The sequence below is a fragment of the Echiichthys vipera genome (genome assembly GCF_963691815.1).
Source record: "Echiichthys vipera genome assembly, chromosome: 16".
NCBI lineage: Eukaryota > Metazoa > Chordata > Actinopteri > Perciformes > Trachinidae > Echiichthys > Echiichthys vipera.
Window position 1 is genome coordinate 16,376,119 of NC_139841.1, and position 26,149 is coordinate 16,402,267.

The 26,149-nt window shown below is 40.1% G+C and overlaps 1 protein-coding gene across 2 annotated transcripts; it reads left to right on the forward strand.

The window, feature by feature from the left end:
• Positions 1 to 31: 31 nt before the first annotated feature.
• On the forward strand, positions 32 to 23,635 carry kcnn2 (potassium calcium-activated channel subfamily N member 2; the record flags this gene model as incomplete). 2 transcript variants are annotated; one of them, XM_083929935.1, is made up of 8 exons in its annotated part: positions 32 to 814; positions 1,116 to 1,211; positions 12,510 to 12,928; positions 13,228 to 13,369; positions 13,563 to 13,673; positions 13,758 to 13,885; positions 19,234 to 19,303; positions 23,360 to 23,635. In XM_083929935.1, 8 exons carry the CDS (start codon positions 47 to 49, stop codon positions 23,633 to 23,635), a joined length of 2,010 nt encoding a protein of 669 aa, XP_083786061.1. The 2 variants fall into 2 exon arrangements, with proteins under 2 accessions (XP_083786061.1, XP_083786060.1); XM_083929934.1 differs by having other exon boundaries at positions 440 to 814; positions 1,119 to 1,211.
• Between the last annotated feature and the right edge of the window lie 2,514 nt (positions 23,636 to 26,149).

Consider the following 26,149-nt stretch of genomic DNA (forward strand, 5'->3'; position numbering starts at 1 on the left):
GGGTGCTCTGTGGTACCCGACTGCTGCTTTAAACGGCAGCACTGACATGGAAACCCCATTGCAGCTGCAGAACGATTTCTTCCCAGAGCAGCAGTTCCAGCACTGTAAGTACCAGCACTACTGCGGGCGCGAGGATCGGATCAGCAAGCAGCACGACCGATGCTGCACCTGCAATAACTGCACCTGTGATGCGAGAAAAAGCCTCGTCTTTCGCGGGACGTCGCCGACCACTGTGGGAACTTTAAGGACACCTTCGGAAACGTCTTCGAGGCAAGGTTGCCAGAACAGCGTCTGCGAGTTCACACCTTCTAGTCATGGTAGTTCATCCAGGCATCATCATCATCCTCACCGTCAGCAGCAGCAGCAGCATTGCCGCGATCGGCAGCGGGGCAGCCTGGGCAGCAGCCACAAAGACAGTAACTCCTACAATGAAATAGCCATGAGCAGCTGCAGATACAACGGCGGCGTAATGCGGCCGCTGAGCAACTTGAGCTCGTCCCGCAGAAACATACACGAGTTTGATTCCGAGTCCCAGCCTTTGCAGCCCATCTCAGCCGCAGATGCGTCGGACACTTTAGTCTCCAAGCCGGATAATAATTCCACCACACTGATGCCACACGGAGGGGGAGGCTGCGGCCACAGCGGCGGTAAATCGGGGAAAAAGAAGAACCAGAACATTGGGGAAAAGCTCGGGCACAGGAGGGCCTTGTTTGAGAAAAGGAAGCGGCTCAGCGACTATGCTTTAATCTTTGGGATGTTTGGGATCGTTGTTATGGTTATAGAGACTGAACTCTCATGGGGAGCCTATGGAAAGGTGCGTATCTTCACCGTTCAGAGTCAATTGAGTAGCATGTGACTGACGGAGCAAGTAAATAAAAAAAAGAAGCCAAGAAGTCACTTTAAATAAGAAGTCTGGGCTCACTGCAAAGTGTCCCGTGTAGTCACGCCGTCACATGCAGGCCAAAAGGCCCACGGCTGTCCAGCCATGATCCTGACTTGTACAAAAATATATCATGTTAGAATTTGTTGCACACTTAAGGAAGCTGAATCATTACTTTGCTTTTATGTCATGATGTTGTGTGTTGTTTGGCTATAGTGTTGTCGCTCTTTTCCAGGAGTCCCTGTATTCATTAGCTCTAAAATGCCTGATAAGCCTTTCTACAATCATTCTCCTGGGGCTGATTATCATTTACCATGCAAGAGAGATACAGGTAATGTAACACTTTTCTTATTCTTTAACTGTTGGCGTTGAAGGGTCAGCTGTTGGCTATACTAGCAAATGTTTAATTGCATTTAGTAAATGCTCAGTTTAATGTCAAATTAACGTGTCTGTGCAACTTTATAGGATGTCACAAATAGGTTTGATAGTCAATAGGTTTTGCAGAAAATTAGTATTTGCTTGTTAGAAAAAGAGTTTCCTAAATTTACCAAAGCAAATAACTTCCTTTAAAAAAGCAAGTGAAGTATTTTAGTTTCTGTGCAGTGTGGGGCAGTTGAATTACTCAGTGAAACCACATTTTTTCTTTATCATATAATTCTTCATTCCATAAAAAATGTCTGTTGGTTCCACAACTCTGGATGTTTTAAATATCAAAAAAGCTGTACAGCCATGTGATTGCATCAATGACGGTAGAGGTGTTAGGACTGTTAGACTGATCCATGTTTTTGAAGGCTCATTTACAGATCATCATACATTTTGGTAAGATTTAGGAACTCCTCACAGGGCTCAGTGAATGAATAGATTGTCAGCCTGCCCAGTTTCAACTCTTGGACAGTTTTATGACCTTGCCTCAGAGCATTGTTGCGTTACTTACAGTTCATCCTGAGCTTTAGCACTTGTGTCTTTTGTTGCCACAAAATGAACGGTGCCACTTTTCCGCAGGGTTGCATGGACATATGCCGCCTGGAAGCTTACATGTATAAGATATTCCTTTTTCTCTTTTGTTTTTAATTTGAAAACTTCACTTGAAAAAAACGCAACTGATTTTCATTATCTCATATCTCAAATGACACCATGTTTAATCATATTAATGGGTGACAGATGATGATCTTTTAAAATGCCTTTAACTGAACTGTTTGCGCTGATCCAGCTGTTTCCATCTGCTAATATTCCACATTTAGATATGTTTTAGAAGAACAGAAAATATTACATATGGGCAAAACATGAGGTTCTTATCTTTTTATATTAAAATGTCACATTAGCTACAGTATATTCATCAGCTTTGTTGCTATATTTAGTGCTTACAAGTCCCAGGGGAGTAGCCCAACAGTTAAGTGTGCCCCCCCCCCCCTTCAGATGTTGTAAAGTTTTCTTTATGAGAAGTGATAGAAATGCACAGACATCATTACCATATTCAGAAGTGCTCTCATTTCCCCAGCACACAGTCTGTAGCTGTTTATAGGTTGGAAAGCATAAGTTTGCACGAGAGTATCGTATTCGTTCTTCCCTCGGCCTCCGCACCTTTTACTTAATCCTGTGTAAATTATTCAATTCATAAACTGAGCTTTTAAACTTCTTGCTTGTGCGCACTTTTCCTGATGTTAAATAATGTAATGATTTAGGTGTGGCTAATGTTTTGCAGAGGTGCATTTATCATCACAGCATGTTTCCATAGTGAGTTTTATAACAGATTGTGTTAAATTGGTATTTGTGCCTCAGCAGTATGATCCCCGATCACAGTTAACCGGTTAAAATCCTTGAGCACGGGGTTGTGCTGCACACTTTCAGTCACTGTTTCTCATATATTATCACTGTTGTGGTGCAGCAACACATCTCTTTTGATAAATATGGTGATGACAGCAGTTTTTAAAGAGCTTGAAGCCTCTGTTTTGGACATTAAAAATGGCTGTGGAGCAATATTCTTTCCCTCACTACAGGCAAGCTGAAATTTTCATTTCAGCTCTCTAACAAGCTTTTCAAACCATTCCTTTAATTGTCAGTAGTGGCACATTCACCCCACAGGAAGTCTGCTGCAAGCCTCTTTGATCCAGACTGCTCTGACAGTCACGCCGATATCCAAAACATTTTTCACCCTATAGCTCCCTCTCTCTACACAATAAAGATGTTTCCTCTTCCTCTGACCTAGAAAACTTTATTAAGACAATTGGTTGTCCCAGAGTTGATTACTGTGATGCACTTTTCAACGCACATCCATCCCCTCTCCTCAGTGATTTATACAAAGTTTATTTCAACCTGAACACAAATGAATCCGAAAACGTCATCGCATCACTGCAGTCTTGATCACTCCGTGCTGTTTCTCTCTAAATGTACGAGTTGATTAGAACGTCCGTCCTGTAATTCATCAAGTTCCCTTTGGAACAAAACTATCAGCCAGTTCCTAGAAACTGACTCAGTCCTACTATTTGCAGTTCATAGTGTTTATGCTTCGACTTCCACCAGCTTCGGCTTTGCTTCCCTGCCTGAGGGGCTTTTGTGCCTGTTGTTGCTAATCTGTCATTACTTGGTTCCTGCACACTCACATATGTATTTACACACACACACACACACACACACACACACACACACACACACACACACACACACACTGATACAAATTAATTCTAAATCTAACCCTAATGACTCACAAATGCACACACAGTTGTTCTGGATGTTTGTGTTCCCTTTTCATTTTGGCTGCGCTTCATTTCATTTGCATTAGATAGAAATGTGATTTGACTTCATTTGTGATGAATTGGATTGTTTCAGCTCTATTTTTTTTTTCATTAGACCCTCCCTGCCCTGTAACTTGTGTGTAACAGACACCTACCATTACAGGAAAATAGTACTTTTATTGCTTTAGCATTGTTGAAAAAACAGGTCAAAGGAACAGGAAATATTGTTTTTCAAATTAGGTGATGCTTACATTACTCACAATGCAACTTGACTGCAGACAATTTGGTCAGATGTTCAGGTGCGTTATCTTAGTAGCAGCTAAAGTACTCTCAGCCTGTTGGCGGCCTGGTCGAATCATTTCTTTATAACTCTGCACCCCCAATTTTGTTTCATTGTCAAACTTGTACTCTTAAGCCCCAACCAGCACTGTCTCAAGTGACATACCCTGAGGGAACTTCGCACAGCTCCTTCTGGGAACGCTAAAGGCAGCAGTATTCTTCCCCAAGACCAGCAATCCGTGTAAAATTAGAGGTCCCATATTGTAAAAAGGGAGATTTTCATGTTTGTTTTATTATAAAGCAGGTTGAGGTGCTATATAAATACTGTGATATTATCAAAATGCTCAATCCACAGAGAAATGCATACAGCCTGTATTCAGAAACCGTGTCTTTAAAAAAGCTGTCAGGACTTTTATACGGTTGTGATGTCACAGATTTATTATATATAGGTAGAAAGTGCCACTACAGTGCAGTTACTGTCATTTCGCCGTCTGCAGTGACGGTTCAGAGACACAGAGAATGCAAATGTGGAATTTTAAAATGGGCAAAATATGTCACCTTTAATCCCAAAATGATGTACTGAAGTGAAGTTACTTTAGTAATTTTGTCAAAGCTAAACCAGAGCCAAAGACATTATCCAACTTTTCATATGCATTGCAGATTAGTAAATTGAAGTGTAAAAACCCGGCACTGTCCTTTTAAATCATAGCTAATCTACTGACTAATTGTCTCTCTATGTGGTGTTACCCCCATCACACTCTTTTTCAGTATAATGTGATGCCCACTTTGTTTTTGTTGTGATACTACGTGAGCCCAAAGTCTGCGTGATATTAGAGTGCTATTTCTGAAGTGCACTTTTCCATGGGAGAATTTTTCTCCTGCAGTGAAATAGATTATGCATGCACATCCATGTGTACCCACAGATGCCTGTCAGATGTAGAAGCATAAGTCAGGATGATGAAATATTTCCTCACCACTTCTACCCCCTTAAAACTGAAGACCATGCCCTCTCGTTTTTATAGGATATAACAACAGGATGTTTTTCCTCCTCAGAGTGACTGAAAACTCAAAAGGTCAGGTCAGACAGGGTAGATTTTGGACGGCAGCTGTCATTTGAATTGTTTCGGGATACGTCTACTGTGCTGCGATGGCAGTGATGAGTGACCTACTGAGCAAAGTGTATTAACAGAGAGAAACAATGTTTACAATTAGTATAAGTAACAAAAAAAGTCTGATGTCATGCTCATTTTCAGGTTCATACTTGTATTTTGGGTTTCTACAAAAGAAACACTGTTTCTCATCATGTCTGTCTGAATTAGAGCCAGGCTGATTTATCAGTCACCCAATATTATTGGCCGATTTTGGCCTATCACAGACATATTTGTATAAACTGGCAATTGGCGTATTCATAAAAAGATACATAATAACAATAATACATAAAAAGATGCTTGGGAATGGTGTCATCTAGCAATTTATTTTAGTTTAATATATTCTTTATTTAAATTTTCTGCAATTGACTGATATTTTTTTATTTCCATAAATTCTTTATTTTCTCAGTGATCATATCTAGAATTAGTTGACCATGTAATACATTGTAGTTATAATGATGTTAAATATTCTTTAATAAAGTAATTCGTTTTAAAAGGCGACCTTCTGAATACCTTTGCCGAGTGATATCCTTGTAAAGTCCACGTAGGAAAGGTTTATTTTCATTCCAGCTCAAAAATGCACTATATTAATTTCCCCTCTTTAAAATCAGAATTGGTATTGGTCTCAAAAATCCCATATCGATCAGGCCCTGTTCTGAATATTCCTGTGTTCACTCTCTGTCTGAAACATTTTTTTAGCCCCAGTCTCTTTAACCCTCATTGGTACATTTTGATATTGTACAGTATCTTTTTATACTTCTCCTTCAAATGTTATCGGCCTGATCCAACCCCTTTGATGTCTTTTGTTAGCAGCTGGCAATCTGCCCGAGGAATTTTTAGACTTTTTAGTCGAGTTTGCTGCGTTGGCAGGCAGCGACTTATTGTACAATATGAGTGGAAATGGAGAGGTTAGAGTCTGTAGCTGCTTCATGACTTTGATTTGTCATTGTCAAAGTCTGATATAAGCTATGAGCTGGGAACATCTTCCTGCTCTCACTGCTAAGATGGTTGATGAGTTCACGTTATTCCCACATAGACAGAAACTGGCATTTTGAAAGTTTTCATCTTATCAAGGGCTCGTTGCCGAGGGGCATTTGTGTTAAGGCCATTGCTGTGTCGCCATACCTTGTGATGACAGTTCTGCTGAGTTTTCTTAAAACTAATGCAAAATGCTTTGGGGGTTGTTCTGTCTTTGATGTGTACTTTTGTGATAAGCGTCGGCGCTGATGTTTCACAGCTGAATAGTATTTCATTTTGCAATCTACAGAAAAGATAAAATAAAAACAGATCACCGAAACTGTGCAAGCGAATCGTGCCAAAGTCAAACTAGGCCGAGCTTGTCAGACCTCCCCCTTGGTGGGGTGTATGTGTCAGAGATATGGTGTAACTGCAGGAGACGCTCTGCATTTCTCACAGTGAAATCTGCCCTCTACCTGAGACTCCAGACTGGAGTCAGATAACCAGCACTGGCTGGTGACCTCAGGGTTTTCACAGAACCTACAGGCTTTCAAGGACAGGAACACTCAGCCTCCCAAAGAGTTGAGAATCCTTAAAAAATTATTTATTGATGGCATTTACTCAATTGTACTCTGCTTGTGCATTTAAACATGCACACGATTTTAGGTTCAGGTTATTAATGCGTCGGCCGCAGCAGCGACACTTTAAAGGAGGAAAGATTTATACAAGCTTTCTTCGGCTCAGAGAGGCTTTACTTTGCTTGAACAGAAGAATGAATATGCATGTGAGACTTAATTTCAGAAACAAAAGCAAACCGAATCAGCAACAGCTTCAGATTTACTCAGCAAAGTGGCCTCTTAGTGGCTCACTTTGATATCATAAATAAAGCATTGCATTAAAGTCTAATCGGGCAGAACCTCTCAACCTAATTCACTAATGAGATTGAACGTTTTCATTCTCAGTGACAAGATATATGTCCCCATCTCCACATTACACAGATTAAATATTGAGCCGGACTCCATTAGTTATATTGAGCGTCGTGAAACCAGTAACCAAACCATCTTAGCGTCGCAGGTGAGCTCCTCTGAGACTGCACAGTGTGGGGACGCAGGACGGCGGCGGGCTGGGAATGATTTCAGGACATATATAGCTTTGTTGTCTCTCAACCCGACATGAATTAAACTTCAAGGGGCATGCGCTTTTGGTGATTAGACCATATTTTGTGTCCTTCAGAAAACAAGCTGAGAGAAACCAGTGAGTGCTGGGTCGCAAATCGTCTTCATAGCCACTGTATCAGCTGTTTTTTCGCTCAGGTGTGTTACCAGACACAGAGGCTTAATGTGACGCTCATTGATACTGGGAGGATACCAAGGTTAAGGTTAGAATTTGATTTAGATTAAGGTTTGGACACACTAACATGAACACTATTACAAATATGTGTCTGTGTGTATCCATATCATAAAATAAGATATAGGGGCCTGATAAAGGAACGCAAACCATTAATAAAAAATGACTTAAAGTGTCAGTTCATCCAAATTACAACACGTACTAGCCTGTTTTGATTCCCAGGGCATCAAATACGGTTGTTTCTTTTTGTCATTGCTTTCTTCATTTGATACCGACTTTTTAGCATCTGTATGGAACACACCAGAACAGCAAAGCCATTCATGGAATAATTAGACCCTCAGCAAGCGCTTCAGGATTAAGGGGCGCAATGTCCTTGTGGAGGAGGTCGTGGTTGGGGATGTGTCGACCAATTACTGGACTTTTACCCTGGAGGCGGCGGCTCATGTCCTGTTCATGTCCCATGTGTCCGGTGCCTCGCTGTAGTTACATTATACACACACTTAATTTAACCTCACGCATAATCTTTTCCTTATCCTAGCCACAGGATTTTGCTGCCTATACCTTACCACATAGTTTAACTATGCCTTCCCCATGTTTAAAACAGCAACCATAGTGTAGCGTTGCAGAAACTGCAATGTCGAACGGTTGGTCCAGACGTTCCCATTCTCAAGAGGGTGAATTCTGTTGACTTTGGTAATCCCCTGACATTTCCTCTAGGACAGGGGTTCCCAAACTTTTTCAACTTGAGAACCCAAAGAGAAATTTTAAATCTCCCCTGGACCCAATTTTACAAAAATACATCATGAAATCCTTTAACTTGGTGTGTTTAAAAAAAATTCAGCCTGTTGTAACTCATTTAAAAGTGCTCTGTTTCATCAACTGTTTTTAGGCCTGACTCAGTGTCCTCCATGTTATATAATTTACCTTGATTTAAAACAGATAAAAGCAGATGTAGTCTCCTCCACCTCTCTGTCATAACTGTGGGTTCTGCTGCGGGCATGGAATATATGATGGTCTGAGGTAAAGGGCCCTTGAGTATTGTATTTCAGGTCATCCATTACCATAATTGCTTTTACCCACCAAGTAGGCTTTCCTTATGCAACCGGCATGTAAATGTTTAATTACATTTTGAGGTAACAAACTTTGTAACTGCTTTTGACAGGACGGGTTTGTTGTTTAAAATGTAAAATAAAACGCTGCTTGTGCTGTGTGCAAACAATAGATTTAGCTGCTTTCAGAGCTCTAATTCTGTAAGTAAGAAACGGTAGCATAGTGCAGTCACAGCTTGTGTTACCGTGTCTACATTACAGTCACTTGGAAAGCCGAACAAGATGAGCTGTGGTTAGAGTTACACACTTCTCCGACAGATGTCAGTTTGTTAAAGGAGCTCGGTGTCGCTCATTTGATATGAACAACTGCCACTGAAAATTTAATCCATGTGTTTTCTGTGTTTGGGGGAAACTTTGATTGCAGCCTTTAAATAAATCTAAATGAGCTGTAGAGGCTTTGTGGGTCAGTTGTTCTGTTTGTGCTGGGACACATGTTTGCTGTGGTTTTTCTGTTTTTGTTGTAATGTGCCAGCTTGTTGACAGTTGATATTTCTTGTACAATGGCTGTTAGACATAATTGGCTCCGAAGCTATAATAGGCATGCTTTGTCTGTGGCTTTAGTGAAGGTTGTGTGTTAAACCAAAGCAGGCGGCTATAGTGTCAGAGTGCCTTCCAAGCTGTCAAGCTGTAACATGGGGTGCATCCATGTGTGTCTGTGAGAAAAGTGGCGGTGCACCATTTTATTGATTTCTTTTGTCCTTGAACATGTTGGATAGGGGGCTTTTATTCCAATGTGAAAGATATGACTACTCCAGCAATTTAGTTTTATGTAGCATATCACTGCTTAATTTACAATCTAGGTCACTGATCCCATTAGGCCTCCAGGATTGGGACAGGTTTTTTTTAATTCTATAATAAGAAACTCCAAATTAAGCTAAATGGAGAGTAGTTGGCAAAATGCCGAATTGTGATGTGTCCCTCCAGTGTGTGTGTGTGTGTGAGAGAGATATGATGAACATTTGATTTCATACAGAATTAAAACGACTGTTTTGATATCAACATACCCTGCGTATTTCACACCTTCGCAGCTAAGGGAGTATATGAAAATGATTTGAGAGAGTAGAGGGGGATTAACCTTATGACTGACCTTATAAAAAAGCAAAATGTGGTTTGGACCCTCCCTTTGACAGAGAATATTATAACACCTACCCCACTGTAACTCCGTCTCAACTCAACTCCGATTTTCAAGGTTAATATATTAATGGAACAAAATTGAATTGCATGTTAAGAGTGGAATAAACAATTTGGTTCTGTTATAATGTAGATTAAAGTGAACTGTTGGCTAGTTAAAAGACTGCAACTCTTTAGAGAAGGTATGTACATTCCCTAATAACTATAAAGATCTGCATCTACTGTGTCTGAAAACTGATATGCCACTAGAAAATGCATGCAAAGATACGATGGTTGTCCCCTGCATGATACACACAATTGCATGTATGTGTAACGTTTTTTGTATGTGTCGATTTAAGCTTGTTTTACAGTAAACTCTGCAAGAAAATTATGAAATTGAATATAAATTCAGACCATAAGCAACGTAAAGAAAAAAAGACATAACACTCCCCTTTTTCTGACCCCTAAAAATATTTGTATAGTCCCTAATCTTAAAATGTTTTCCATTATTCTTAATTTTTTATTCATAAAGCCATCTGGGTAAACTCCCATCGTATATTTGTACGTTCACAGAGACCTGACTAGCATTACAGTCTTACATCACAAGAAACTAATAGAGAACTGGTCTCTGCCTGATTTTAATGCTACAATAACGTATGATGGTGAGTTAATTGGTACTTGTCACTCTGCATAGGTTTTTTTAATATATTTATTCATAAGTCAATGTATTTCTTGTCATTGTTGTTGTCTCTAACTTTGCATGCTGCTGTCGTGGCCAGTCACCAGTCACAGGAGATAATTTATTTGATGGGTTAATTTAAAAAAATCTTTTTGTGTAATGCCTTCAGGTATAGGCTATTTGTGGATTGGAAAAAAGTCCCTGATCATCAAAACTACACATTTAGAATATTAAAGATGAACTAACCTGTGTGACTCCTGCTCTCCAAGATGCTAAACGGCAAGCAAAAACATTGTAATATATGTACATATTTTCATTTTAATATAGACAAGTCACCGGACATTGTATACGCACATTAAGGAGGTGTGCGACAAAATGTAATCATGTGCAGTTTTTCCTTTCCCCTCCTTCAGAGAGGCTTCTGCTCTCATGGCAAAAAAACAGCCGCCAGGAAACCTCGCTTGAATTTGCTGACAGCAACATTTTGTGAAATATCTGCTGCCAGTTGTGACGGCCTGTATGCAGGCACAGGACCTTGAGGTGATTGAGTGGATAGAGCAGGATCAGCTTTGGAGGAATATCAGAGTGGCGTATCAAAAACAGCAATTATTTGACAAATGTAGGGGAAGCTAATACAGTTTGATAGTATTTAATCTGCAACCCACACACGCAAATGTAAAATTCAGAGAGAGGAGTGAAATCGAGAGAGTGTATCATTGAGTGTAAGCATGATCAGGGATCACCGTGAAAGAGCTGGTGATGGTGGTCATAGGCTTAGTCGTTAGTTCAGGGTGAATACACTGAGCAGTGAATCTTCTGGTCGGAGATTGGATTGAAAATGATGGGGGGGGGGGGGGGGGTACAAGAGGAGGCAGCTGAGGTGACCATGTGAGGAAGCTGCCGTGTGTGAGAGACGCCAGGGTGGAGAAGAGTGATGACGGGTGTTGAAATCCACCCACACTGTGTCCCCAGTGGAACAGCCTACCTTCTGGTCGGGGTGGCCAGGCGATCAGAAGCTAATGTTAATGTGGAGGCAGCAGATGTCCTCATCACTATAATTCTTTAAACTTAAATGCATATACAGAATGCTGCTAATGTAACTCTTATTTTTATAATACGTTTTATTCAAGGATTCTCAAAGCAGAACGTAATGGAGACACGTGGAAAAAGACTATTTGATCTATCTTATTACAAATTGCATACTTTACATGAATTATTGTACTTTAGTGTGGAAATGTGATCTCTTCAAATGTCTTGTTCTGTTTAAACAAAAGTCAAATACTCCCATTTATTCAGTTTACACATATAAACTGACGAAGCAAAATCTTAACATTTGTGGACATGAAACTAGAGACATTTTGTCATATTTTTATTATTTCTGCTTGAAAAATCACATCAAAATAGTTGCTGACTATTTTTTTGCAAATTGATTAATTGACTTACTGTTTTAGCTTTGAGTAACTCTATCTTCCAGACAGCCGTTGTAGTCCATTAATTCCACTTTAATATGGAAATTAAGCTTGAAAAGGCTTGGAGCTTCAGAAGGATTTTCTTACCATACAGGAATTAATAGAAACAAATGGCTGTCCAAAAGGCAGGAAAAAAACACTGGTATTCTTTGGAAAATGTATTCAGAAAACAATGGCATGAAATGACAGTGTTGCAACCATCATCATATAAAGATCTACACACTGCATTAAAAGCTTTCAGTGATCTTAACTGTTCAGCATTTCAATCTAACAGAGATCTTTTTCAGGCATTGTCTTTATTTTGACAATGACTGAAGAAGATCTCTGTTAGACTGCTGGGAGCTTTCAATACAGTGTGCAGTTCTTTTCCTGATTCTTGCATTGATCAATTTGATCCAGCACCTGGAAATGTTTTTTTGGGATGTACCTACATTAAATCTCTGTTTCATCATATATAGTGAACATACCTGAAGGTCATTTCATCCCCTTTTCATATCATTTATTCATTATTTTCTTTTCCTCCTCCAAATGTTATTTTGAGCACTACACAGTGATTTGGATCAATTTCATTTTCTTGGAAATCCTCAAAATAATGCTTTGGGACATTTGTCCTAAATGTGCAACAACTGGGGGGAAACTGCTAATGCCCTTAAGAAGTGTGACTTAGAAATGCAACTTAATGACTCAAAGCTATTTGTGACTTATTGTTTAATGGGATTTAATGATTTCCTGTAGCTAGCTGTGTCACCATGATGGAAATGTTACCCTCCGTTAGCCTCACCATGCCCTTTTGTTGCAGTTATTTATGGTGGACAACGCAGCTGATGACTGGAGGATAGCCATGACATATGAGCGCATCTTCTTCATCTGCCTGGAGATCCTGGTGTGTGCCATCCACCCCATCCCAGGGAACTACACCTTCACTTGGACGGCACGCCTGGCCTACTCCTATGTGCCATCCAAGACGGATGCAGATGTGGACATCATCCTGTCCATCCCCATGTTCCTGCGGCTGTACCTCATCGCTCGTGTCATGCTGCTGCACAGCAAGCTCTTCACGGACGCCTCGTCCCGCAGCATCGGTGCACTCAACAAGATTAACTTTAACACACGCTTCGTGATGAAGACCCTCATGACCATCTGTCCAGGCACCGTGCTGCTGGTCTTCACCATCTCACTGTGGATCATCGCTGCATGGACTGTGAGAGCTTGCGAAAGGTGCCTGGATCCGTTTCTCACGTTATGCAGCACTGCTCAGCATGAAACATAGATAAGGCATAAAAATAGATAATGTACACACTTCTGCGCTCACTCTGTGCCCGGGCATCAAGAGAGTAAGATTTACAAGAAAGGATTAAAGACCCAGAGTATTCTTAAAACACATTTGATCCTTTGTACTGTCCTTCAGTACATTGGATTTTTATTTTTATTTTAATGAGAATTAGTAATAAAGTGAAGTTGGAGTGGACCGGGTGCATGAAGGTCAGTCAATCTATTGCATTTATTATTTATTACAGGTACCATGACAACCAAGACATAACCAGCAACTTTCTAGGAGCCATGTGGTTGATCTCAATCACGTTTCTCACCATTGGATATGGGGATATGGTCCCAAACACATACTGTGGGAAAGGAGTCTGCCTCCTGACTGGCATTATGGTGAGAAAAGCAGACTGAGTGCTCACTTTATGGAGTTGTTTTTTGCAAGGCGCTGCTTCTGATGTTGACAGAAATTAGTTATTTTTGTGAAAATAACTAATATACTAAAAATATTTCATGACTAAAAAAAATAGCAAATCAATAGAAATCCACATCGTATATCTGTGCCTTGTCGTGTCTTGTTATTTCACAGGGTGCTGGCTGCACTGCCTTGGTGGTGGCTGTGGTGGCAAAGAAACTGGAGTTAACCAAAGCTGAAAAACATGTCCACAATTTTATGATGGACACCCAGCTAACAAAAAGAGTAAGATCAGCATTCATGCTTTTGACATCAGATATCTAACCTTTCCATTTTCTTGACTAAAATGTATTCTTGTTTGCGCTTTAGGTGAAAAACACAGCTGCGAATGTTCTCAGGGAGACGTGGCTCATCTATAAGAACACCAAACTGGTGAGGAAGATGGACCACGCCAGAGTCAGGAAGCACCAGAGGAAATTTCTCCAAGCCATTCACCAGTAGGTACCCTGCTCTTAACCCCTGACCTCCTAACGCCTTTTCATCCCGCAGTGTATTCACTTGAGTTGCAGATGCAACCTTAAATCTGACTTGTTTGACACCTGTAGCAAAAATAAGTGATGATATTATTGAACGATCTTGTACTTGTTTCGCTTGACTTGACTGACTTTAAATTTGCAGATGTGAAAATGAGTTGGCCTGTTGATTCTTCGTCATAAAGAGTGGTAATATATGCAACAGAACCACATTTATGTAAACTGTATTCACTGATACAATAGAGGTTCTTGTAATTCATTTATATCAAAAACAGAGTAAGAATTGTCAGTGTAAAAGTGACATATTTTATGTTAAAAATGGCATTTTCTCTTAATAGGTTGAGCGAAACATCCCCTGTTTCTAGGATATTGTGGAAATAGTCAGTCCAGTTTTACAGACGGATTCCTGATGTTGACCTTGATATATTCTCAAGTTACCGACTTCACAGCAGTTTGATACTCTCTCCATCTCTCTCTCTCTCTCTCTCTCTCTCTCTCTCTCTCTCTCTCTCTCTCTCTCTCTCTCTCTGTCACCTTTTGCTGTCAGTTTGACTTGTGTGTTTCCTTCGCTGTAAATCAGATGTCTGGCTGACCTCTGGGGTGACACATTTGGGTGTCTACTTTTCTAGCGGCTGGTTACACACTTACCTGTCAGCTAGTCTTCTAGAGGGTCCCAGAGGATCCCCAAAGTGCTATAAAACTCCAAAACAGTATTGATTTTAGCCTCCCCTCACTCTTGTTTTTCTTCAACCTACAGTGCTTACAAGCACATCCGGTCTGTGGCTTATTTCAATAACTGGCAATCAACTCAGTGCTTTATTATAATAAGTAAGGTGTGTTATTATGTAGCTTTATGCTCAAGTAAAATGTCCGCTGTGTGTTTGCTTTCTGTGGTTTTTACGTATGTATATGGGTCTTTGTGGTGTGCAACTTTGATTTGCTCATGAATCTTTTGAACATACATTTACATTTCAAAGACATTAGGATGTTTGATTACAAGACAGAGAGGTAGAGAAACACAGACTATCCGCTGCTGCTGCAACCTGCATCCAGATTTGTTCCATTTAATAGCATTTTTGTCATGGCTGCCTTGTCGAATCATTATGTTTGCAGCGGCGGTGACCGTGTCTCATGTGCAACTCCTGTTCTCTAGGACAGTCTAATAATGGAAATCCCTCAGAGCTAAAACTAAATCTATAGAGAACCAGTTTCTCTGGGCGGAAAAAAGTCACGTCCAGCTCTGTGTGCAAGGACAATTAGTCAGCGTGGTATCAACATCCTCCCGTCACACCTATATCTGTTTTGTTCCTGAGGTAGTGTGTTCGCAGGCCTTATCTTGGAGAGTTGCCTCATAGGAGAGATGAATATGGGACAGAAAGTGGCCTGACAGTGAACGGATCACTCAAGTGGAGGGTTGGAAAAGGCCTACAGCCATCCTTTGGCTTGTCATGAAGTGATAGCACACATCAAATCAGTTTTCATTGTGCCTGTTTTCCTCAGGTGAAAGCTGCGAGACGGTGTGAAAAACTTTCACAGAAGTCTTTATCAATCACCCTAAAGGAGGTGAGGTGTAAAATGCAGCCGTAGACGCTTCGAGGCACTGTCTGTGTTGGTGTTTGTTTCTTTGTTGTTTACTGGGAGTTTGTTTTGAGTTACTGTATTTCTGATAACCAGGACTAGTGTGGAAGAAAAGGGATTAGAGTTAGAGAGCAAGCAGAGCTGCAGCTACGAGAAACAGAGAGAGATAACACGCCAGTTGCAAGAAGAAATAAGTTGAGGAATGTTGTCGCTGCTGTTCAGAGGTGAGGTGACGGCGTAGAGATGAGGGTTCCAGCAGCCAGACTTGAGCGAAACAGATTTTGCCATCTGAATATGTTTATCTGATGTTGTAATAATTCATTTGTCTACTTCATGTTTCCTTTTTTTCCTGTTTGTGTCGACACAATGCAATAGAGCTCGAAAGTAAGTCTTCGCCTCACATGTAGATACAGACCTGTTGTGTGCATGCTAACGAGAGCTTGTCCTTGAACCCAATAATGTGACTAAAAAATTACACTCCCTCATTTGATAAGTGAAATTCATGCCACAAAAATAATGCTGTAGCTTCCAATGATTGAATCGGTTCACATGACACAATCATATTGGTGCCAGATTATTTCATTTAAGATGCTACAAATGTTTTTTATTTATATGTCTGTTCGACTGAGTAGCACGGCAATTTGATACACCTCAGTCTCACATTTGTCATTCAAACAAATAGCATTAAATAACCCGCACAAACACCTGTTTACATCTTATTATTGACTAGACTCATGCTGCACTTTGTAAACACACCCACAGATGCATATTAAGTGAATTTCAATTATCGGTGATGGAGGGTGTTTTTCTTTCCATTTCTGCATGGATGTGATGAGAATTTGATCTTTAATCAGAAAAGCCCCTGATTAAACTCCAGTCAACTGTGCTTTCACGTACCGAAGGATGACGACTAGAGCTCTACAGGAGACAGACCTGCAGTAGCAGTAGCAAGTATATAATTTACAATATCCCTCAAGTCATGTTATACAACTTAGCAGTCATGCTCATACAGATCAGGGCTCGGGGTCATCTTTCGGCGTGTGGAACCATTGTTACGCCTGTTGCTACATTTGCAGCCACATTTACTCCATTTCTCTGTTGGATGACACGGTAGCAAAGACGCTGATCTGGTGTTATCATGGCTGGTGAACAGCATAATAACACGGACATGTATCTGTCAAGCATTTCTGCACTAGAAAGAATTAGCAGAGTTAGCCATAGACCCTGATTAAAGGTCCCATTTTGTAAAATAGTGAGATGTCTTTTTTTAATTTATTGTAGAGCAGGTCAAAGTACCATATAAGTAATGTGAAAGTATCAAAACACTCATCTTATTTATTATTATGAAACTGTGCCTTTAAACAAGCCATCAAGACTTCTGTACAGTTGTGATGTCACAACTTTACAATATATAGGTAGAAAGTAGTTACAGCGCTGTTTCAGTCATCCCCCGGCTGCAATGACGGTGCAGCGATGCCAAAAGTGTAGATGCAGAAGACCCGGAGAACCTGACCAATCGGAGCAGAGTGGGGGTTTTTTCGGGAAGGGGGACTTGAGTGTTTAAGGGTGAATATCTGTATATTCAGACAGTGTGAAAATAAGGGTTTTTTTACATTAAGGCATGTAAACATGTTCTAGAAAACCTAATGACCCTGATAATGAGCTTAGTATGTTTCCTTTAAACACTCCTGAGGCTATTCAAATGGTGCAGTTTATCACACCACAGGCATGATGTTGCATGCATGCAACCAAATGTCTTATATGTTTTAGGCCATTACAGCTGTTGAGTCAAGTGTCTCAGTATAATGAGACCATCCCCTTGGAGAACACTGTCACTTTCCATCTACAAGGTTAAAGTGGGAATCATAGCAGGAGACAGAGCAGGGAGTGCTTTTTAGCTCATAGATCAGTGGAGAAACAGGAAAGTGACCTGAGAGGAAGGTCAGGGTAAAGCCCCTGAGCAATCCTGTTTGGGCCCGAGAGGCTGCAACTGTGACCATCAACATGAAGCTGTCAGCGGGGACAGGCTGCAGAATGGTCACCCTGACCATTACACTGGAGAGACATTTGCATTTTTTTCCACAGCGGGGTAAGGGCCAGTCATGACAAAGAAAGCAAGCAAAGAGGGTAAGAAATATGGTGCAGCACTAACTGAGATTGCCTTAACTGATTTAGTGGGGTATTGAAAAGCTTAGCGTAGCCGTTTTTCCCTGATGAATAGCAAGCAGATTTAGAGTGCCCATTGAGAAGGAGAAATGCCCATGAGGAGTGATTGACTGAGCGGAAAAGACGTACAGAATATAAAAGAGAGGACAAGTGGGCTTCCTCGTCCTGACCTCGCTCTGCCCTGTGCTTTGACCCCATCTGACAGCTATTGGTCATCCAACTGTGAAATGTATAATTCCAACAGGTCTTACATCAACTGCAACATCATTTAACACCGAATATCTATTATCTTCTATCATTTAGACACCTTTGTTTTTATTTCATTATTAATTATGGTATTTCTGTACTTGTCTTTAGAGTCTGAGCATTTTGGACCTCAGTTTTTTCTGACACCTTCCCTTGCCTGTAGTTTCCCTTTAGTGACTCCCGTGACACCCTCTGTTGGTCTTACCCGTCATCTTCGTTCCGCATCTGCCTGTCTCCAGGAAACAGATAAATTATCCTGCATTGCATGAGAATGGGTGCATCTCAGCTAATTAGCTGACTCCCCACTTAAATCCCTTCTCAAACTTCATTACTGTTTGCCTTCGATTCAAACACAACCTTCTAATCACCTCAGACTACATGTCTCAGTTAGTTAGAGTTGTTTTAAATATGAAACGTTGACTTACTTTCCACCATGATGCTTTTCTGTGTATTGAGCCCAGTTTTATTTAGCATGCGTGGGTGATTCTGGGAGAAAAATAGCTCTTTAATATCTTGACACCACGTGCGGTCGACACTCTACAATACTGCACACTTGCTGTTTTTGGGCCCCCGAGAGGATGAGGCTAATTAAACAGGAGATGTGAATTATTCAAGCATGTTGTATGAAGTAGATGAGTTATTTTTTGCAGACTTTACAAGTAGAGTTTTTGGTTGATTAAAAAATGGAGCACAAGTTAAATGTCACTGGGAAAATCATGCCTTCTTATAAGGCTATTTTAAAAAAACAACAACAAAAAAAAACACGTAATGGATAATTTTCTAGCCATGATGCCAATTGTGAAGACATTTTTAATATTTCTCAAATGTGATGCCACGTTGAATGTTTGTATTACAAAACCTCAAAAGGAAAATGGTCCACATATGTGCAGACAGCTGCTATACACAGCTTGCTTTTGAGTGACTAAATAATTTATCAAATTAAACAGAGAAAAATCTTGTTTAAACAGAAGGAGATCTTTAAAGGTACAACCGTTTTTGGTGGTTTATAATCCAACATGTAGCTATAGGAGTTGGGTGGTATATGTGTCTGCCTCATTCCTATATAGTTGTGCGTAGGTGCGTATTGGTTGAGTAGGACGTCGAGCTGGTCTCATTATCCTCTGTGACAGCTCTCCCAACCTCTGTGGCCTCCTTTCCACTTGCATGCAGCTCAAGAAAACCGACTGACCCCTGCATTTTCTACACACATCCTATGCATGTCCTAGGAGTGCTCTTCGTGTGTATGCCTTGTGTGTGCACAGATTTAATGACAAAATTCTGATAGCGTTGATTTATTGGGTTCTGAATGGTCTTGTGTTCAGATTGAGAAGTGTTAAAATGGAGCAACGCAAGCTGAATGACCAAGCAAACTCACTAGTGGACCTTGCTAAGGTAAGCTAGACTAACTGCTGCATTGTACATTAGGACACACAAACTATCCTGATAAGTTTCTTTTCTTTGTGTGATTGAATTCTTTGCATGCTAGTTCACTCGCTGAATTAGTTGTGTTTTCTGATAAAGTCTACAGGTGTCAAATAAACAGACAGGGTGATTAAAACTGAATCTGTGTGATGCTTCTGGTTGTCTGCACTCCCCTGAGATTCTGATCTTTTGTGGTTTGAAAAATAATAACATTTTATTTCACAGTATAAATGACTATCCCCGGGACAGGTTCTCTGGAAAACAACTGAATGGGAGTGAGGAGAAACCCCTTTTGTATCTGTGCTTTTTTTCACCTTATTTATTCCCTGATGTTTGTCTCCAGATGCACTAAACAGAAGTTGACAAACCTTTAGGGAAAGACCAGGCAGTGCGCCAGCCTGACACTGCAGAAACAGTAACCTGGGAAGGGAAACACACTGTGATCTGATGATTCAGCCAGAAGTAAAAGCAGAGAAAGGGAGGAGAGAGCTTTGACATTCAAACGTTCCGCGTGGTCAAACTGGATTCAGGCCAGCGTCAACGTCATGAAAGGTAGTAGGTAATACTGCCCAATCACCTTGTGTTCTATAAAACGACAGCACGAGTTGGGCTGTGACATTGGATATAAGGTGGATTAAAGCCAGTTCCACTCAGCTGGGTCTGTTATCGCTGTTATACAAGTCTGTTGCCATGAGAGGGCAGAGTAGCTTCAGTCTCCTCAGGGCTTCAGTTGAAAGATGGAGCTAAATCGAGCTGAACATATCATTGGCAGCTGCATTGCCACTGCAGTGCAATGTGAAATACCTCAGATCACAATGTATCCCCTTAACTCATTATCTCCTCTACAGTCTAATATGGAATATGTTTTTTTCATTTTATATGACTTAAGTGATGCACTGTTTGGGTGAATATCATTTCTCTCCACAGTATTTTCTTCGCTTTGTCATTCAGGCTCAATTATATGTCCTCAAACTGCAAAACTGCTCACTCAAGCTGCTTTTAAAAACGTTCTCTGCCACTCATCTCTCTCTCCTCTTGTCCAGAAATGGCTTGATAGTGTCAATTTGTGGTTTCATTATACAACTGAAGTGGAGTCATAATAATAGCATATAATCTTGCTCCATCAGTTACATCCTTTACGAAATTCATTCTCTTGTGGTTTACTGGGACCATTTTCATAGTCTCTAGATTCATTTATATGTTTTTTTATATGCTCTTTTAATGTGTTCTTGTTACATTTCATGATTTACAGATGAGGCCCAGTCTTGGGTCAGTTCAGCCTTATATGCAATCATTTTCTTCATCAGAGGAAGAATAACAGATAACATCTCCATACATTTAAAGATCCCATATCTTAAAAGGGAGGTTTCCATGTCTTTGTTATTGAGCAGGTCGAGGATCTAAATACTGTGAAAGTTTCAAATGCTCAATCCACAGAGAAATGCACACATATTCAGAAACTGTGCCTCTAACTGAGCCCTCAGGCGTTTTGTAGAGTTGTGATGTCACAGTTACACTATAGACCTTTTTAATGGTAATTGTATTGCTAGGCAGTAGCTTTGATCCTTGTTAACTTGCTAGCTGATGTCATTCACATTCACTGCAACAGGAAGTCAATTGGGACACATGGGAGTGTTTATGATAACATCTTTGAATAGGTCTATAGGCACGCAAATGCAGAAGAACCGGAAACACTGACCAATCAGAGCAGACTCGTCTTCTTCAGGAGGGGGGGCTTAACAAACATGCGCTAAAACTTTTTGATGATCCACGGCCGCAGATTTAAACACACCATTAACTTTGTGAATTCAAACAAAAACATTTAACATTACTTAGGTTTAGGCATCGAAACTACATGGAAGGTTTAGGAAAAGATTGTGCATTGGGATAAAATAAGTAATTAAATTTCACTTTTACATGGAACGGGACACGAAAAGGACCACACTCCCCCAGTCTGATGTGTATTTGATCCAACCATCCACCCAACCTCCTACCTAAGCGGAGTTTGAGGCTTGTTATACTAAATCACCTGACAACTGGAGCACTTGTAATATTAACGTGAATGGTTTTACAAAGGAGTCAGTTGAATGCCTGGTACGTAGCATACAGATGTAAAAGGCTGCAAAAAAAACCGTTTCATTTCAACATTTCTGTGGTTTGCAGAAACGAACAATACTGACGGAGCGTCAGACAGAGGGTGAATACAGGTATATTCAGACAGACAGCATGTGGGACCTTTTAGATATTTGAATATCTTTTCACAAACTGTTTAAATGTTGAATTGCATTTATGAGCCACTGACAAATCTATGCATGAAATCCAAGGATTCGATTAGTGTTTGTGTAAGTAATACAACACAGTAAAACCTTTCTCACCGGTAACCGTCAGGTTGAATTGTGTCACTGTTACTTCAGTTCTTACTGATTCACATAAACAACCCATCCCATTATTCCCACCACAAATCAGAAGAGGAAAAGGTAAGTGATGGATGGCATCGCCTCCAGGCTGCCAATCCTCTGCTGAATATTCCCGCAGAATCCCCCGAGTGAACCTCAGGAGGAAAAAACAGTAGTATATATTTTAAAGATCTATGGACAGATATAAGAGCAAAAAGCATCACGCAAACTCAGCAGGCACCTTTCCTGTCTCATCAAGGTCATAGGATAATGTATTCTGGTCTGCATGGAAACCTGAAGTCTTGTAAACTGGTCATATAAAATCTGCCATTCGCAGCTGGTCTTTAACAGAAAATCCTTTTCAAGGTTGGAATTGACTTCAACCTCTGCTCCCTCAAGACTGGAGGACAATGGGCCACAATGGGACACTCGCTGGGAGGTTGCAGCCAACAAAAAGGGATAACACAGACTTCATGATAGTACTTAAATAAAAGCACTTTAACTTGAAATTTGGTTAATCAATTTTCATGCTGATAACTGATTTTTCTATCCGGTCTTTGAGTCGTGATGCAATGCCCTTCCAAAGTACTGTTTCTGGGTCCAAGCTGGTCCAAGCCTTGTATTTCTACAATGCCGTAGTGCTGTGTTCCCTGTTGTTTGAGCAGAACGTAGTAAAAGCAACAGAATTGTCATTTTACTGCCTTTTTATCGTTGAAAAGATGTGTCACTGAAGAGAGAAGTGATTGTAAAAGGTTGTTTTTATTCGACGTAGTGTTTGAACCCGGAAATAATTTTTTGAAACTGTGTTATTTTAGACGTAAAGACCCGATGTCCATCCCATTTGACATTTTGTGTTAGATGCTGAGATTAAAGGATAGGTTCGCATTTTTTTAACTTAATCTTAAAACAATACCCACATGAATATATGTACATTGAAAGAGTTGTTGTTCCCCTTTTAAAGCAATTTAAATGTAAGTGATAAGGGACAAAATCCACAGTCCTTGTTCAGTGCAAAAAATGCACTTCATAGTTCAATCACAACTAAGATGAGGCTTCGGCAGTATGAGTCAGTCACATCAAGTTGCTATCTCACAAAGTTACTGTGTTCTTAGTTTATAATTCCCTAATTGTGTTACGTTCTCTCCACTGTAGCTCTGCATGAAAATACTGTCCAATGAAGCACAAAAAGGGAACTAAAAGAACGTAACTTTGGAAGACTCCCTAATTTGTCTAACTCAGCTGCTGCTAAAGCCTCATATTGGCTTCAACTGAACTTTAAAATGACTGTGGACAATTACCGCTTTCCACATATGAGCATGAGTATTTTTTACAGATAGACTTGCAAAAATGTGTACCTATCCTTTAATTGTTTTGTCAATTAACAGTTGTTAATGGCTATTCTATTGATGTTTTTTTTTCTTCTGTAATTTAAAGTCTGAACAGAAAGTGTCTTAATGTAATAGTCACAGTCTTTTATTTCCTTTCCTCTCCTTTGCAGAATTGTGTTTGTATCTATATATTATCCTGTGTGTTATTGTATTTATCATACAATATTCCCAGGTTGACCATCAAAAATAACACAACTTTGGAAAATGATCATTTTAAGTGTGTTCCCTCTCCCCTCTTCCAGACTCAGAACATCATGTATGACATGATATCAGACTTGAATGAGAGAGGAGAGGACATGGAGAAGAGGATTGCCCTGCTGGAGACAAAGCTGGAGACTCTACTGAGTAACTTGCAGGCTCTGCCGGGACTCATCAGCCAGGTCATCAGTCAGCAGCACAGGGACTTCCTGGAGGTGCAGCTCCAGCCTTATGACAAACACAGCCCTGAGCGCTCACAGTCAGTGTCCCGACGGAGGTCGTCCTCCACAGCACCGCCCACCTCCTCCGAGAGCAGCTAGAGTCCAAGGGGAATGCCTCCACTGAAGACTTTGGCCATCATATGGCCAAGTTGCATTTATCGTAAAGCCTTATGGTTTCAATAAGTATTATCCAAATTCTGATGACAGAATCCAAGATACTGGGGACAATGCATTTTAATGGATAACTTCATGCTGTTATTTGTTTTTATTACCTCAAAAGATGATGTTATCCTTGCTCTGGTGACTTGACCACAAATAATGGCGCTTCCTTCAGTAAAAGGCCTATCGATGGGAGTACGATAGGAACTCTACTCCATCTCTATGCAGAGATAGCCAGTTTTAGGTGGCAAGGTTACCATGTGTGAAACTATTGCACTAAAATAGTGCTTCTCACAGACTTTGTGCTTCCACTGGCTTGATTTCAGTCAGCAAACTGAGAAAGCACTGAGAAATCAGACAGGAAGCATGACAGTGATATTGGGGAAAAGTGCTGTGTCTGATGGACTGGAGTGAACTGAGAGCAGACGGCAGATGAAAATCGCTCCTGCACACTCACTCAGAGATAATTTAAAAAGCTTGAAATGAGGAAAAAAGCATATATCTTTTAGGTTAGAAACAGCATCAATCTATAGCGGTTTTATTTTGCAGAGTGCCCCTGTAGAATGACTATTTTTGGGGCGAAATTGCAAATAATTTAATCCTCTAGTCAAAATGAATGCATCAAAATCTGTACTTGCACTTACTTTTTAATCAATGCACTTCAATGCTGACTGACGTATGATATAAAGATGCGTTGCTCATTAAAAGAACAACATTTGAGATGTTTGGGCATGGGTTTATTATTGTCAATTCTCAAGTTGTGGCTAGTGTAGATGAATCAAGTCAAAGCCCTTTTTTGTTTTCGACAAGGAAACATTAACTTAGACCTGTAGAGGTCTACAGAAATGTACTGAGTGATCACAAACTTACACCTTGTCTCACTGTGTCTCACCTCCTGTCCTTCCTTCCTGTGCTAGTTATGCTTGCTGTCACCCCAGCTGGGCAACGACAGATGCTGAACAACAACTCGCTGAAACCGTATCTACCTTTTAAAAAGAAAATGCCTATTTTTATATATTTTGATGAGGACAAGCACACCTCCTACAACTCAACAAACAAGAATGGGGATGTATGAAGAGACAGATTCAGCATATCTAGCACATGGTTTAATATTTCTTGGACTGGAGTTAAGATACATAAAGTCCTTTATTAGGTTCTCTACTGAACTTGATTATAGACTACTTAAAAACTGCATTATTCTCCAGATTGAATTTATTTTTTACAGAGAAGGCTTTAGATGACACTGTTGGCCGAGCTCAAAACGCAATATTCAATAGCAGAACTCAAAAATCTACCTACAGTGGCTGGCATTTATTAGGTTTTGAAGTTTTAATGTCAAAAATCAAATTAAGATATTTAAATTTGATTTAAATGTCCTCCTTGGCATTTCATACAGTCTGTCTCAGTCAACTGTGCGAAAAACCCTGATGTGGCAAATAGACCCTCTTATTTACCCTATGAACATAGGTGTTAATGTAACCTTTCCAAGGTTCACAGAGCATAGCATGGGTCAGAGGAGATCCTAAAATCAGCAGCAATGATCTTGTTCAACCAGCCCACCCACAAACCAATAAGTCTATCAGATGGTCAACAACATGACAGGTGTTCAGTCCACAAACTTCCGCAACATAGAAACCAATGAGAGATTATACTGTATGCGACTTAAATAAATAACAACAATAAATAATTAAACAATTAAAAAAAATACAATTTGACTGGTCTGCATCCTTTTTTGTTCTGTGTGTGTTTATTATTGAGTAGTTACAAGTTAAGTGCTTGTTTGTTTGTGCTGCTGCATAAACAAGTAAGCTACAAGTACGACAATTACAGTTACAAGTCATGGTCAAAACCACTTTTCAATTTGATTTGATTTTGTGTAAAAACCTTTCTTGATTTCTTACTGATCAATATGTGGAGACAAATGAGGGAGGTATTCCGGTTTACTAATCAGGGGGAAATTTCCCCTACACATTAACTTGTAGGTATTCCAATGTAAGAGGCTGACACTCAGGGTAATATTCTTATTATTATTATTATTATTATTATTAATTATTATTATTATTGTCATGTCTAATGGGGAAATGAAACGCAGAAACCTCTGACAGTTATTAAGACTAAACCAAAAGTTAAGATAGGATAAGTTTCTGCAACAACTCACAAACAACTGAAACCTGATGACAGTCTCCAAGTAGACACAGGCCAAACATGTTGGGAGTCACTGGTTTTATCTTTAACAACAGGTTTTATTGCATAAGATTGTCATGTTTTTTTTGTTTGTTATCTTAGTGATTGTATCTGTCAAATAAAGTGGAGTATAAAGTAGTAGTAGTACTTGCAACTGAAATATAGAGGATTAAAAAAAAAGTGAAGTAAAGCAGCCTACAATGACAACAAAAATGTAATTAAAGGTTGAATATGGAGAACGAGCAGAACACCGCCATCTAGTGTCTCAAG